Source organism: Dendrobates tinctorius, unplaced genomic scaffold (assembly GCF_039654945.1).
Source record: "Dendrobates tinctorius isolate UK_male_01 unplaced genomic scaffold, ASM3965494v1 ptg000036l, whole genome shotgun sequence".
In the NCBI taxonomy this organism is placed as follows: domain Eukaryota; kingdom Metazoa; phylum Chordata; class Amphibia; order Anura; family Dendrobatidae; genus Dendrobates; species Dendrobates tinctorius.
In genome coordinates this window covers 10,441,434-10,455,542 of record NW_027361704.1, presented here as the reverse complement: position 1 = coordinate 10,455,542, position 14,109 = coordinate 10,441,434, and the positions used below count along the sequence as shown (strand labels likewise).

The following is a 14,109-nucleotide window of genomic DNA, read 5'->3' as shown; positions in this document are numbered from 1 at the left end:
AGGTGAAATCTAAACTGCCCCGGAGCAGATCCCCAAAGGAATAGACAGCCTCCAAACATATATTGTCGGTGAGACAAGATGAAGCACAAACACAGACAGAAAATAGACTGAGTAAATGATGGGGCCCACACTGACTAGATAGGACAGGACAGAAAAGGCACTATCTGCAATCATGCAAAAACCCTAATAATTACAACATGACTGATGTACAAAAATACTGAGGTTTGAACAACCTCGCCCTCACTATATCGGCACTCAGGTGTGAACTGGCGGCTGGCAACAGGCTAATACAGCAGGGGACTGAGCAAACAAACACAAGATACAAAAATACAGGGCAGGAGCCAGCAGCCCCAGGGGGAGCAAGCTGACCACTAACAGCAAGGCAAAAACAGATGCAAAGGGTTTAGCAAATGACACTTAGCTGAAAAAATACGGGATCAGGCAGCAGACAGAAATCCTCAGTAAGCAAAGAAAGGAGTATCACCGGCAGTCACTGAGAGAAGTCTGCTCGCTTATGTAGTCCCAGTCACTACCACCACTCCTCCAATTATCTTCTGCAGCTTTTGGGTTAACATCATGTTGACCAGCACCACTACCAGCAGTATCCACCAGAAGGAGCCTTGCCTCAAAAGTCGGATCAAGAGAGCTCACAACAGGAAGCCCCCTGACGCTCTGACGCCCGATCGGGAGATTCCAGAGGTGTAGCAAAACTGGGTGCCAACCTAAACCTCTGCCTACACTGGGACCGCTCCAACCTTCGCTCGGCAAAGCGAAGGTCTATACGGGTGGAGACGGTGATAACCTCCACCAGTGTAGCGGGAATCTCCCTGGTGGCCAGACCGTCTTTCACATGGCCAGCCAAACCTCTCCAGAATGCCGGAATGAGGACCTTATCTGGCCACTCTACCTCCGAGGCCAGCGTCCAGAACTGGATGGTAAAGTGCCTTGCGAAAGTATTTGGCCCCCTGGAACTTTTTAACCTTTTCCCACATATCATGCTTCAAACATAAAGATACCAAATGTAAATTTTTGGTGAAGAATGAACAACAAGTGGAACACAATTGTGAAATTGAGCAAAATGTATTGGTTATTTTAAATTTTTGTGGAAATGCAAAAACTGAAAAGTGGGGCGTGCAATATTATTCGGCCCCTTTACTTTCAGCGCAGCAAACTCACTCCAGAAGTTCATTGTGGATCTATGAATGATCCAATATTGTCCTAAATGACTAATGATGATAAATATAATCCACCTGTGTGTAATCAAGTCTCCGTATAAATGCACATGCTCTGTGATAGTCTCAGGGTACTGTTTGAAGCACAGAGAGCATCATGAAGACCAAGGAACACAACAGGCAGGTCCGAGATACTGTTGTGGAGAAGTTTAAAGCTGAATTTGGATACAAAATGATTTTTAAAACTTTAAACATCCCAAGGAGCACTGTGCAAGCGATCATATTGAAATGGAAGGAGTGGATACCACTGCAAATCTACCAAGACACGGCCGTCCCACAAAACTTTCATCTCAAACAAGGAGAAGACTGATCAGAGATGCAGCCAAGAGGCCCATGATCACTCTGGATGAACTGCAGAGATCTACAGCTGTGGTGGAACAGTCTGTCCATAGGACAACAATCAGTTGTACACTGCACAAATCTGGCCTTTATGAAACAGTGGCAAGAGGAAAGCCATTTCTCAAAGATATCTATAAAGAGTGTTGTTTAAAGTTTGCAACAAGCCACCTGGGAGACACACCAAACATGTGGAAGAAGATGCTCTGGTCAGATGAACCCAAAATCGAACTTTTTGGCAAAAATGCCAAGCGATATGTTTGGCGTAAAGGCAACACAGCTCATCACCCTGAACACACCATCCCCACTGTCAAACATGGTGGTGGCAGCATCATGGTTTGGGCCTGCCTTTCTTCAGCAGGGACAGGGAAGATGGTTAAAATTGATGGGACGATGGATGGAGCCAAATACAGGACCATTCTTGAAGAAAACTTGTTGGAGCCTGCAAAAGACCTGAGACTGGGATGGAGATTTGTCTTCCAATAAGACAATGATCCCAAACACAAAGCAAAATCTACAATGGAAGGGTTCACAAATAAACGTATCCCAGGTGTTATAATGGCCATGTCAAAGTCCAGACCTGAATCCAATCGAGAATCTGGAAAGAGCTGAAAACTGCTGTTCACAAACGATCCCCATCAAACCACACTGAGCTCGAGCTGTTTACCAAGGAAGAGTGGGCAAGAATTTCAGTCTCTCGATGTACAAAACTGATAGAGACATACCCCAAGCGACTTGCAGCTGTAATGGCAGCAAAAGGTGGCAGAACAATGTATTAAGTTAAAGGGGTCGAATTATATTGCACGCTCCACTTTTCAGTTTTTGAATTTCCACAAAAATTTAAAATAACCAATAAATTTCGTTCAACTTCACAATTGTGTCCCACTTGTTGTTGATTCTTCACCAAAAATTTACATTTGGTATCTTTATGTTTGAAGCATGATATGTGGGAAAAGGTTGAAAAGTTCCAGGGGGCCGAATACTTTCGCAAGGCACTGTAGGTGCTGTGCTGACCGTACATGGAAAGATATAGAGAGCACTCTAGTTTGCTGTAACAGAGGGCGTACAGGTGCAGGGCTGACTGTACATGGAGAGATATAGAGAGCTCTCTAGTTTTCTAGTTTGCTGTAACAGAGAGCGTACAGATGTTGGGCTGACTTTACATGGGGACAAGTAGAGAGCTCTCTAGTTTTCTGTAACAGAAGGCATACAGGTGCTGGGCTGATTTTACATTGGGAAAAAGTAGAGAGCTCTCTAGTTTGCTGTAACCGAAGGCGTACATGTGCTGGGCTGACTGTACATGGAGAGATTTAGAGAGCACTCTAGTTTGCTGTAACAGAGGGCGTACAGGTGCTATGCTGACTGTACATGGAGAGATGTAGAGAGCACTCTAGTTTGCTGTAATAGAGGGCGTACAGGTGTTAGGCTGACTGTACATGGGGAAAAGTAGAGAGCTCTCTAGTTTGCTGTAACAATGGGTGTACAGGTGCTGGGCAGCCTGCACATGGAGAGATGGAGAGAGCTCTCTAGTTTGCTGTAACAGAAGGCATACAGGTGCTGTCCTGACTGTTCATGGTGACAAGTAGAGAGATCTCTAGCATTCTGTAATAGAGGGCATACAGATGCTGGGCTGACTGTACATGGAGAGATGCAGAGAGCACTCTAGTATTCTGTAATAGAGGGCGTATAGGTTCTGGGCCGTCTGTACATGGTGGCAAGTAGAGAGCACTCTAGCTTGCTGTAACAGAAGGCGTACATGTGCTGAGCTGACTGTACATGGAGAGATGTAGAGCGTTCTCAAGTGTGCTGCAACAGGAAGCATATAGGTGCTGTGCCGACTGTACATGGTGGCAAGCAGAGAGCTCTCTAGTTTGCTATAACAGAGGGCGTACAGGTGTTGGGCTAACTGTACTGGGGACAAGTAGAGAGCACTCTAGTTTGCTGTAACAAAGGGCGTACATGTGCTGGGCTGACTGTACATAGAGAGATGTAGAGAGTTCTTTAGTTTGCTGTAACAGAAGGCATACATGTGCTGGGCTGACTGTACATGGAGAGATGAAGAGAGGTCTCTAATTTGCTGTAAAAGAGGGCGTATAGGTGCTGGGCTGACTGTACATGGAGAGATATAGAGAGCTCTCTTGTTTTCTGTAACAGAAGGCATACAGGTGCTGGGCTGATTATACATGGTAACAATTAGAGAGCTCTCTAGTTTGCTGTAACAGAAGACATACAGGTGCTGTGCTGACTGTACATGGAGAGATGTAGAGAGCTCTGTAGTATTCGATAACAGAGGGCGTACAGGTGCTGGGCTGACTGTACATGGAGAGATATAGAGAGCTCTATAGTATTCGGTAACAGAGGGCGTACAGGTGCTGGGCTGAGTGTACATAGAGAGATATAGAGAGCAGTGTAGTTTGCTGTAACAGAGGGTGTACAGGTGCTGGGCTGACAGTACATAGAGAGATGTAGAGAGCACTGTAGTATTCGGTAACAGAGGGCGAACAGGTGCTGTGCTGAGGGTATATGGAGAGATGTAGAGAGCACTCTATTATTCGGTAACAGAGGGCGTACAGGTGCTGGGCTGAGTGTACATAGAGAGATATAGAGAGCACTGTAGTTTGCTGTAACAGAGGGCGTACAGGTGCTGGGCTGACTGTACATGGAGAGATATAGAGAGCTCTGTAGTATTCGGTAACATAGGGCGTACAGGTGCTGGGCTGAGTGTACATAGAGAGATATAGAGAGCACTGTAGTTTGCTGTAACAGAGGGCGTACAGGTGCTGGGCTGACTGTACATGGAGGGATATAGAGAGCACTGTAGTATTCGGTAACAGAGGGCGTACAGGTGCTGGGCTGACTGTACATGGAGAGATATAGAGAGCACTGTAGTATTCGGTAACAGAGGGCGTACAGGTGCTGGGCTGACTGTACATGGAGAGATATAGAGAGCACTGTAGTATTCGGTAACAGAGGGCGTACAGGTGCTGGGCTGAGTGTACATGGAGAGATATAGAGAGCACTGTAGTATTCGGTAACAGAGGGCGTACAGTTGCTGGGCTGAGTGTACATGGAGAGATAGAGAGCACTGTAGTATTCGGTAACAGAGGGTGTACAGTTGCTGGGCTGACTGTACATGGAGAGATATAGAGAGCTCTGTAGTATTCGGTAACAGAGGGCGTACAGGTGCTGGGATGACTGTACATAGAGATATAGAGAGCACTGTAGTATTCGGTAACAGAGGGTGTACAGGTGCTGGGCTGACTGTACATGGAGAGATATAGAGAGCTCTGTAGTATTCGGTAACAGAGGGCGTACAGGTGCTGGGCAGACTGTACATAGAGAGATGTAGAGAGCGCTATAGTATTCGGTAACAGAGGGCGTACAGGTGCTGGGCTGAGTGTATATGGAGAGATATAGAGAGCACTGTAGTATTCGGTAACAAAGGGCGTACAGGTGCTGGGCTGACTGTACATGGAGAGACATAGAGAGCACTGTAGTATTCGGTAACAGAGGGCGTACAGGTGCTGGGCTGAGTGTACATGGAGAGATATAGAGAGCACTGTAGTATTCGGTAACAGAGGGCGTACAGGTGCTGGGCTGACTGTACATGGAGAGATATAGAGAGCTCTGTAGTATTCGGTAACAGAGGGCGTACAGGTGCTGGGCTGACTGTACATGGAGAGATATAGAGAGCACTGTAGTATTCGGTAACAGAGGGCATACAGGTGCGGGGCTGACTGTACATGGAGAGATATAAAGAGCTCTGTAGTATCCGGTAACAGAGGGCGTACAGGTGCTGGGCTGACTGTACATAGAGAGATGTAGAGAGCACTGTAGTATTCGGTAACAGAGGGCGTACAGGTGCTGGGCTGAGTGTACATGGAGAGATGTAGAGAGCACTGTAGTTTGCTGTAGCAGAGGGCGTACAGGTGCAGGGCTGACTGTACATGGAGAGATGAAGAGAGCACTCTAGTATTCAGTAACAGAGGGCGTACAGGTGCTGGGCTGACTGTACATGGAGAGATATAGAGAGCACTGTAGTATTCGGTAACAGAGGGCGTACAGGTGCTGGGCTGACTGTACATGGAGAGATATAGAGAGCACTGTAGTATTCGGTAACAGAGGGCGTACAGTTGCTGGGCTGAGTGTACATGGAGAGATAGAGAGCACTGTAGTATTCGGTAACAGAGGGTGTACAGTTGCTGGGCTGACTGTACATGGAGAGATATAGAGAGCTCTGTAGTATTCGGTAACAGAGGGCGTACAGGTGCTGGGCTGACTGTACATAGAGATATAGAGAGCACTGTAGTATTCGGTAACAGAGGGCGTACAGGTGCTGGGCTGGCTGTACATGGAGAGATATAGAGAGCTCTGTAGTATTCGGTAACAGAGGGCGTACAGGTGCTGGGCTGACTGTACATAGAGAGATGTAGAGAGCGCTGTAGTATTCGGTAACAGAGGGCGCACAGGTGCTGGGCTTACTGTACATGGAGATGTAGAGAGCACTGTAGTATTCGGTAACAGAGGGCGTACAGGTGCTGGGCTGAGTGTACATGGAGATGTAGAGAGCTCTGTAGTATTCGGTAGCAGAGGGCGTACAGGTGCTGGGCTGACTGTACATGGAGAGATATAGAGAGCACTGTAGTATTCGGTAACAGAGGGCGTACAGGTGCTGGTCTGACTGTACATAGAGAGATATAGAGAGCACTGTAGTATTCGGTAACAGAGGGCGTACAGGTGCTGGGCTGACTGTACATGGAGAGATATAGAGAGCACTGTAGTTTGCTGTAGCAGAGGGCGTACAGGTGCTGGGCTGACTGTACATGGAGAGATATAGAGAGCTCTGTAGTATTCGGTAACAGAGGGCGTACAGGTGCTGGGCTGACTGTACATGGAGATGTAGAGAGCACTGTAGTATTCGGTAACAGAGGGCGTACAGGTGCTGGGCTGACTGTACATGGAGATGTAGAGAGCACTGTAGTATTCGGTAACAGAGGGCGTACAGGTGCTGGGCTGACTGTACATGGAGAGATATAGAGAGCACTGTAGTATTCGGTAACAGAGGGCGTACAGGTGCTGGGCTGACTGTACATGAAGAGATATAGAGAGCACTGTAGTATTCGGTAACAGAGGGCGTACAGGTGCTGGGCTGACTGTACATAGAGAGATATAGAGAGCACTGTAGTATTCGGTAACAGAGGGCGTACAGGTGCTGGGCTGACTGTACATGGAGAGATATAGAGAGCACTGTAGTATTCGGTAACAGAGGGCGTACAGGTGCTGGGCTGACTGTACATGGAGAGATATAGAGAGCACTGTAGTATTCGGTAACAGAGGGCGTACAGGTGCTGGGCTGACTGTACATGGAGAGATATAGAGAGCACTGTAGTATTCGGTAACAGAGGGCGTACAGGTGCTGGGCTGACTGTACATGGAGAGATATAGAGAGCACTGTAGTATTCGGTAACAGAGGGCGTACAGGTGCTGGCTGACTGTACATGGAGAGATATAGAGAGCACTGTAGTATTCGGTAACAGAGGGCGTACAGGTGCTGGGCTGACTGTACATAGAGAGATATAGAGAGCACTGTAGTATTCGGTAACAGAGGGCGTACAGGTGCTGGGCTGACTGTACATGGAGAGATATAGAGAGCACTGTAGTATTCGGTAACAGAGGGCGTACAGGTGCTGGGCTGACTGTACATGGAGAGATATAGAGAGCACTGTAGTATTCGGTAACAGAGGGCGTACAGGTGCTGGGCTGACTGTACATGGAGAGATATAGAGAGCACTGTAGTATTCGGTAACAGAGGGCGTACAGGTGCTGGGCTGACTGTACATGGAGAGATATAGAGAGCACTGTAGTATTCGGTAACAGAGGGCGTACAGGTGCTGGGCTGACTGTACATGGAGAGACATAGAGAGCACTGTAGTATTCGGTAACAGAGGACGTACAGGTGCTGGGCTGACTGTACATGGAGAGATATAGAGAGCACTGTAGTATTCGGTAACAGAGGGCGTACAGGTGCTGGGCTGACTGTACATAGAGAGATATAGAGAGCACTGTAGTATTCGGTAACAGAGGGCGTACAGGTGCTGGGCTGACTGTACATGGAGAGATATAGAGAGCACTGTAGTATTCGGTAACAGAGGGCGTACAGGTGCTGGGCTGACTGTACATGGAGAGATATAGAGAGCACTGTAGTATTCGGTAACAGAGGGCGTACAGGTGCAGGGCTGACTGTACATGGAGAGATATAGAGAGCACTGTAGTATTCGGTAACAGAGGGCGTACAGGTGCTGGGCTGACTGTACATGGAGAGATATAGAGAGCACTGTAGTATTCGGTAACAGAGGGCGTACAGGTGCTGGGCTGACTGTACATGGAGAGATATAGAGAGCACTGTAGTATTCGGTAACAGAGGGCGTACAGGTGCTGGGCTGACTGTACATGAAGAGATATAGAGAGCACTGTAGTATTCGGTAACAGAGGGCGTACAGGTGCTGGGCTGACTGTACATAGAGAGATATAGAGAGCACTGTAGTATTCGGTAACAGAGGGCGTACAGGTGCTGGGCTGACTGTACATGGAGAGATATAGAGAGCACTGTAGTATTCGGTAACAGAGGGCGTACAGGTGCTGGGCTGACTGTACATGGAGAGATATAGAGAGCACTATAGTATTCGGTAACAGAGGGCGTACAGGTGCTGGGCTGACTGTACATGGAGAGATATAGAGAGCACTGTAGTATTCGGTAACAGAGGGCGTACAGGTGCTGGGCTGACTGTACATAGAGAGATATAGAGAGCACTGTAGTATTCGGTAACAGAGGGCGTACAGGTGCTGGGCTGACTGCACATGGAGAGATATAGAGAGCACTGTAGTATTCGGTAACAGAGGGCGTACAGGTGCTGGGCTGACTGTACATGGAGAGATGTAGAGAGCACTGTAGTATTCGGTAACAGAGGGCGTACAGGTGCTGGGCTGACTGTACATGGAGAGATATAGAGAGCACTGTAGTATTCGGTAACAGAGGGCGTACAGGTGCTGGGCTGACTGTACATAGAGAGATATAGAGAGCACTGTAGTATTCGGTAACAGAGGGCGTACAGGTGCTGGGCTGACTGTACATAGAGAGATATAGAGAGCACTGTAGTATTCGGTAACAGAGGGCGTACAGGTGCTGGGCTGACTGTACATGGAGATGTAGAGAGCACTGTAGTATTCGGTAACAGAGGGCGTACAGGTGCTGGGCTGACTGTACATGGAGATGTAGAGAGCACTGTAGTATTCGGTAACAGAGGGCGTACAGGTGCTGGACTGACTGTACATGGAGAGATATAGAGAGCTCTGTAGTATTCGGTAGCAGAGGGCGTACAGGTGCTGGGCTGACTGTACATGGAGAGATATAGAGAGCTCTGTAGTATTCGGTAGCAGAGGGCGTACAGGTGCTGGGCTGACTGTACATGGAGAGATATAGAGAGCACTGTAGTATTCGGTAGCAGAGGGCGTACAGGTGCTGGGCTGACTGTACATGGAGAGATATAGAGAGCACTGTAGTATTCGGTAACAGAGGGCGTACAGGTGCTGGGCTGACTGTACATGGAGAGATATAGAGAGCACTGTAGTATGCGGTAACAGAGGGCGTACAGGTGCTGGGCTGACTGTACATGGAGAGATATAGAGAGCACTGTAGTATTCGGTAACAGAGGGCGTACAGGTGCTGGGCTGACTGTACATAGAGAGATATAGAGAGCACTGTAGTATTCGGTAACAGAGGGCGTACAGGTGCTGGGCTGACTGTACATGGAGATGTAGAGAGCACTGTAGTTTGCTGTAGCAGAGGGCGTACAGGTGCTGGGCTGAGTGTACATGGAGAGATAGAGAGCACTGTAGTATTCGGTAACAGAGGGCGTACAGGTGCTGGGCTGACTGTACATGGAGAGATATAGAGAGCACTGTAGTATTCGGTAACAGAGGGTGTACAGGTGCTGGGCTGACTGTACATGGAGAGATATAGAGAGCTCTGTAGTATTCGGTAACAGAGGGCGTACAGGTGCTGGGCTGACTGTACATGGAGATGTAGAGAGCACTGTAGTATTCGGTAACAGAGGGCGTACAGGTGCTGGGCTGACTGTACATGGAGATGTAGAGAGCACTGTAGTATTCGGTAACAGAGGGCGTACAGGTGCTGGGCTGACTGTACATGGAGATGTAGAGAGCACTGTAGTATTCGGTAACAGAGGGCGTACAGGTGCTGGGCTGACTGTACATGGAGATATAGAGAGCACTGTAGTATTCGGTAACAGAGGGCGTACAGGTGCTGGGCTGACTGTACATGGAGAGATAGAGAGCACTGTAGTATTCGGTAACAGAGGGCGTACAGGTGCTGGGCTGACTGTACATGGAGAGATATAGAGAGCACTGTAGTATTCGGTAACAGAGGGCGTACAGGTGCTGGGCTGACTGTACATGAAGAGATATAGAGAGCACTGTAGTATTCGGTAACAGAGGGCGTACAGGTGCTGGGCTGACTGTACATGAAGAGATATAGAGAGCACTGTAGTATTCGGTAACAGAGGGCGTACAGGTGCTGGGCTGACTGTACATAGAGAGATATAGAGAGCACTGTAGTATTCGGTAACAGAGGGCGTACAGGTGCTGGGCTGACTGTACATGGAGAGATATAGAGAGCACTGTAGTATTCGGTAACAGAGGGCGTACAGGTGCTGGGCTGACTGTACATGGAGAGATATAGAGAGCACTATAGTATTCGGTAACAGAGGGCGTACAGGTGCTGGGCTGACTGTACATGGAGAGATATAGAGAGCACTGTAGTATTCGGTAACAGAGGGCGTACAGGTGCTGGGCTGACTGTACATGGAGAGATATAGAGAGCACTGTAGTATTCGGTAACAGAGGGCGTACAGGTGCTGGGCTGACTGTACATGGAGAGATATAGAGAGCACTGTAGTATTCGGTAACAGAGGGCGTACAGGTGCTGGGCTGACTGTACATGGAGAGATATAGAGAGCACTGTAGTATTCGGTAACAGAGGGCGTACAGGTGCTGGGCTGACTGTACATGGAGAGATATAGAGAGCTCTGTAGTATTCGGTAACAGAGGGCGTACAGGTGCTGGGCTGACTGTACATGGAGATGTAGAGAGCACTGTAGTATTCGGTAACAGAGGGCGTACAGGTGCTGGGCTGACTGTACATGGAGAGATATAGAGAGCACTGTAGTATTCGGTAACAGAGGGCGTACAGGTGCTGGGCTGACTGTACATGGAGATGTAGAGAGCACTGTAGTATTCGGTAACAGAGGGCGTACAGGTGCTGGGCTGACTGTACATGGAGAGATATAGAGAGCACTGTAGTATTCGGTAACAGAGGGCGTACAGGTGCTGGGCTGACTGTACATGGAGAGATATAGAGAGCACTGTAGTATTCGGTAACAGAGGACGTACAGGTGCTGGGCTGACTGTACATAGAGAGATATAGAGAGCACTGTAGTATTCGGTAACAGAGGGCGTACAGGTGCTGGGCTGACTGTACATGGAGAGATATAGAGAGCACTGTAGTATTCGGTAACAGAGGGCGTACAGGTGCAGGGCTGACTGTACATGGAGAGATATAGAGAGCACTGTAGTATTCGGTAACAGAGGGCGTACAGGTGCTGGGCTGACTGTACATGGAGAGATATAGAGAGCACTGTAGTATTCGGTAACAGAGGGCGTACAGGTGCTGGGCTGACTGTACATGGAGATGTAGAGAGCACTGTAGTATTCGGTAACAGAGGGCGTACAGGTGCTGGGCTGACTGTACATGGAGAGATATAGAGAGCACTGTAGTATTCGGTAACAGAGGGCGTACAGGTGCTGGGCTGACTGTACATGGAGAGATATAGAGAGCACTGTAGTATTCGGTAACAGAGGACGTACAGGTGCTGGGCTGACTGTACATAGAGAGATATAGAGAGCACTGTAGTATTCGGTAACAGAGGGCGTACAGGTGCTGGGCTGACTGTACATGGAGAGATATAGAGAGCACTGTAGTATTCGGTAACAGAGGGCGTACAGGTGCAGGGCTGACTGTACATGGAGAGATATAGAGAGCACTGTAGTATTCGGTAACAGAGGACGTACAGGTGCTGGGCTGACTGTACATGGAGAGATATAGAGAGCACTGTAGTATTCGGTAACAGAGGGCGTACAGGTGCAGGGCTGACTGTACATGGAGAGATATAGAGAGCACTGTAGTATTCGGTAACAGAGGGCGTACAGGTGCAGGGCTGACTGTACATGGAGAGATATAGAGAGCACTGTAGTATTCGGTAACAGAGGACGTACAGGTGCTGGGCTGACTGTACATGGAGAGATATAGAGAGCACTGTAGTATTCGGTAACAGAGGGCGTACAGGTGCAGGGCTGACTGTACATGGAGATGTAGAGAGCTCTGTAGTTTGCTGTAGCAGAGGGCATACAGGTGCTGGGCTGACTGCATGGAGAAATTCTGGTGACAGGTTTCCTTTAAGTGTGTATGTCGGCACGCATTGTTCTCCAAAACGAGGCTCAGGCCCAGACTGCCTATAACGTATGTACCTTGCCACGAGGCGGGGCGGTCTTACTGCGCATGCTCAGCATTCCTAGTGTAGCGATCGCCTGCAGTGTCGAGCTGCGTGTCGCACAGAGAGATATCTGCTGTAACAGAGGTGAGAGTCGGTGTGCATCCGCGCTGCAGCGGTCACTCGGGAGCAGCGTAGTGTCTGAGGGCTGCGTCTTTGTGGTGTGATTGGTGTCCTGGCTGTGTATGTTTATTGTATAGATACGTGTGCCGCTGTGCAGCCTTATTTTGCCACGTCACCATAGTGTTGTTGCCGTGCACGCTAATGAGTGACTGGTTCTCTGTATTGTGTTCACGTTGTGCTGCAGGGTCGGTCTTAGACGCGCGCGCCGCCGCCATTTTGTCTTTGTGACGAAACAGCCAGTCACGTGTTTGTACTTTCCGCCCTTCCCTGTCAGTGACGGAGAAAATGTCTGAAGGCGGTGAAGGCAACGTTGTGAAGATCCGCGGGCTGCCATGGTCCTGCTCCGCAGAAGAGATTGAGAGCTTCTTCTCTGGTGAGTGCGATGGCCGCTGTGCCGCGTGCTGGGCGGAGGGCGCGGAGCTCACACTGTCTCCTTCCTCAGAGTGTAAGATCCTGAATGGCAGCTGCGGAGTCCACTTCATCTACACCCGGGAGGGCAGGCCGAGCGGGGAGGCGTTTGTCGAGTTCGAAAGCGAAGAGGATCTGAATATTGGTCTGAAGAAAGACAGAGAAACCATGGGCCACAGATACGTGGAAGGTGAGTGCGGTGTGCACGAGGTGCTGCCTGTGTGTCGGGCGGGATGCGTTTCCGCGTGTGTGTGTGTGTCGGGCGGGATGCGTTTCCGTGTGTGTGTGTGTGTCGGGCGGGATGCGTTTCCGTGTGTGTGTCGGGCGGGATGCGTTTCCGTGTGTGTGTCGGGCGGGATGCGTTTCCGTGTGTGTGTCGGGCGGGATGCGTTTCCGTGTGTGTGTCGGGCGGGATGCGTTTCCGTGTGTGTGTCGGGCGGGATGCGTTTCCGTGTGTGTGTCGGGCGGGATGCGTTTCCGCGTGTGTGTCGGGCGGGATGCGTTTCCGCGTGTGTGTCGGGCGGGATGCGTTTCCGCGTGTGTGTGTGTGTCGGGCGGGATGCGTTTCCGCGTGTGTGTGTGTGTGTGTCGGGCGGGATGCGTTTCCGCGTGTGTGTGTGTCGGGCGGGATGCGTTTCCGCGCGCGCGCGTGTGTGTGTGTGTGTGTGTGTGTGTGTCGGGCGGGATGCGTTTCCGCGTGTGTGTGTGTCGGGCGGGATGCGTTTCCGCGTGTGTGTGTGTCGGGCGGGATGCGTTTCCGCGTGTGTGTGTGTCGGGCGGGATGCGTTTCCGCGTGTGTGTGTGTCGGGCGGGATGCGTTTCCGCGTGTGTGTGTGTCGGGCGGGATGCGTTTCCGCGTGTGTGTGTGTCGGGCGGGATGCGTTTCCGCGTGTGTGTGTGTCGGGCGGGATGCGTTTCCGCGTGTGTGTCGGGCGGGTCGCGTTTCCGCTTGCGCGTGTCGGGCGGGTTGTTTTTCCGCCCTTTGGAACTAGATTATCTTATCCTTTTTTTCACCTTGCGAGCAGTGGCATGAGGTTAATGATCACCTGTTGGATGTCTGGATCAATGTTGTGCAAACACCTGCTGATGGTCTGAGTTCTCGTTATATACAGCAGCCAAACTCTTGTGTCTGTCTTCCAGGTATATGGCCATTTCTCCATAGTGTTCCAGGAGCCATTTTCGAACACAATGCCAGGCAGTTTATTGCTTGTAATACAGTGGACAATCTTAACCCCTTAGTGACCCGGCCACTTTTTTTTAAATCTGACGAGTGTCAATTTATGTGGTAATAACACCGTAATGCTCCAAGACATCCCAGTGATTTTGAGATTATTTTCGTGGCACATCGTACCGTTTTTTTCGGACTATAAAATGCATCTGACCAT

At 49.6% G+C, this 14,109-nt stretch overlaps 1 protein-coding gene across 3 annotated transcripts in view; it reads left to right on the top strand.

The window, feature by feature from the left end:
* Window positions 1–12,124: 12,124 nt before the first annotated feature.
* HNRNPH1 (heterogeneous nuclear ribonucleoprotein H1) overlaps window positions 12,125–14,109 on the top strand; it is a 47,184-nt gene continuing 45,199 nt past the window's right edge. For 2 of the 3 annotated variants that reach the window (XM_073573725.1, XM_073573724.1), the window contains exons 1-3: window positions 12,125–12,280; window positions 12,591–12,689; window positions 12,759–12,914. In XM_073573725.1, the coding sequence (XP_073429826.1) occupies window positions 12,202–12,280; window positions 12,591–12,689; window positions 12,759–12,914 (334 nt within the window). In that variant the 5' untranslated portion in view covers window positions 12,125–12,201. Of the gene's footprint in view, window positions 12,281–12,500; window positions 12,690–12,758; window positions 12,915–14,109 lie in introns of all 3 variants that reach the window. The other variant, XM_073573726.1, reaches the window with a different exon arrangement.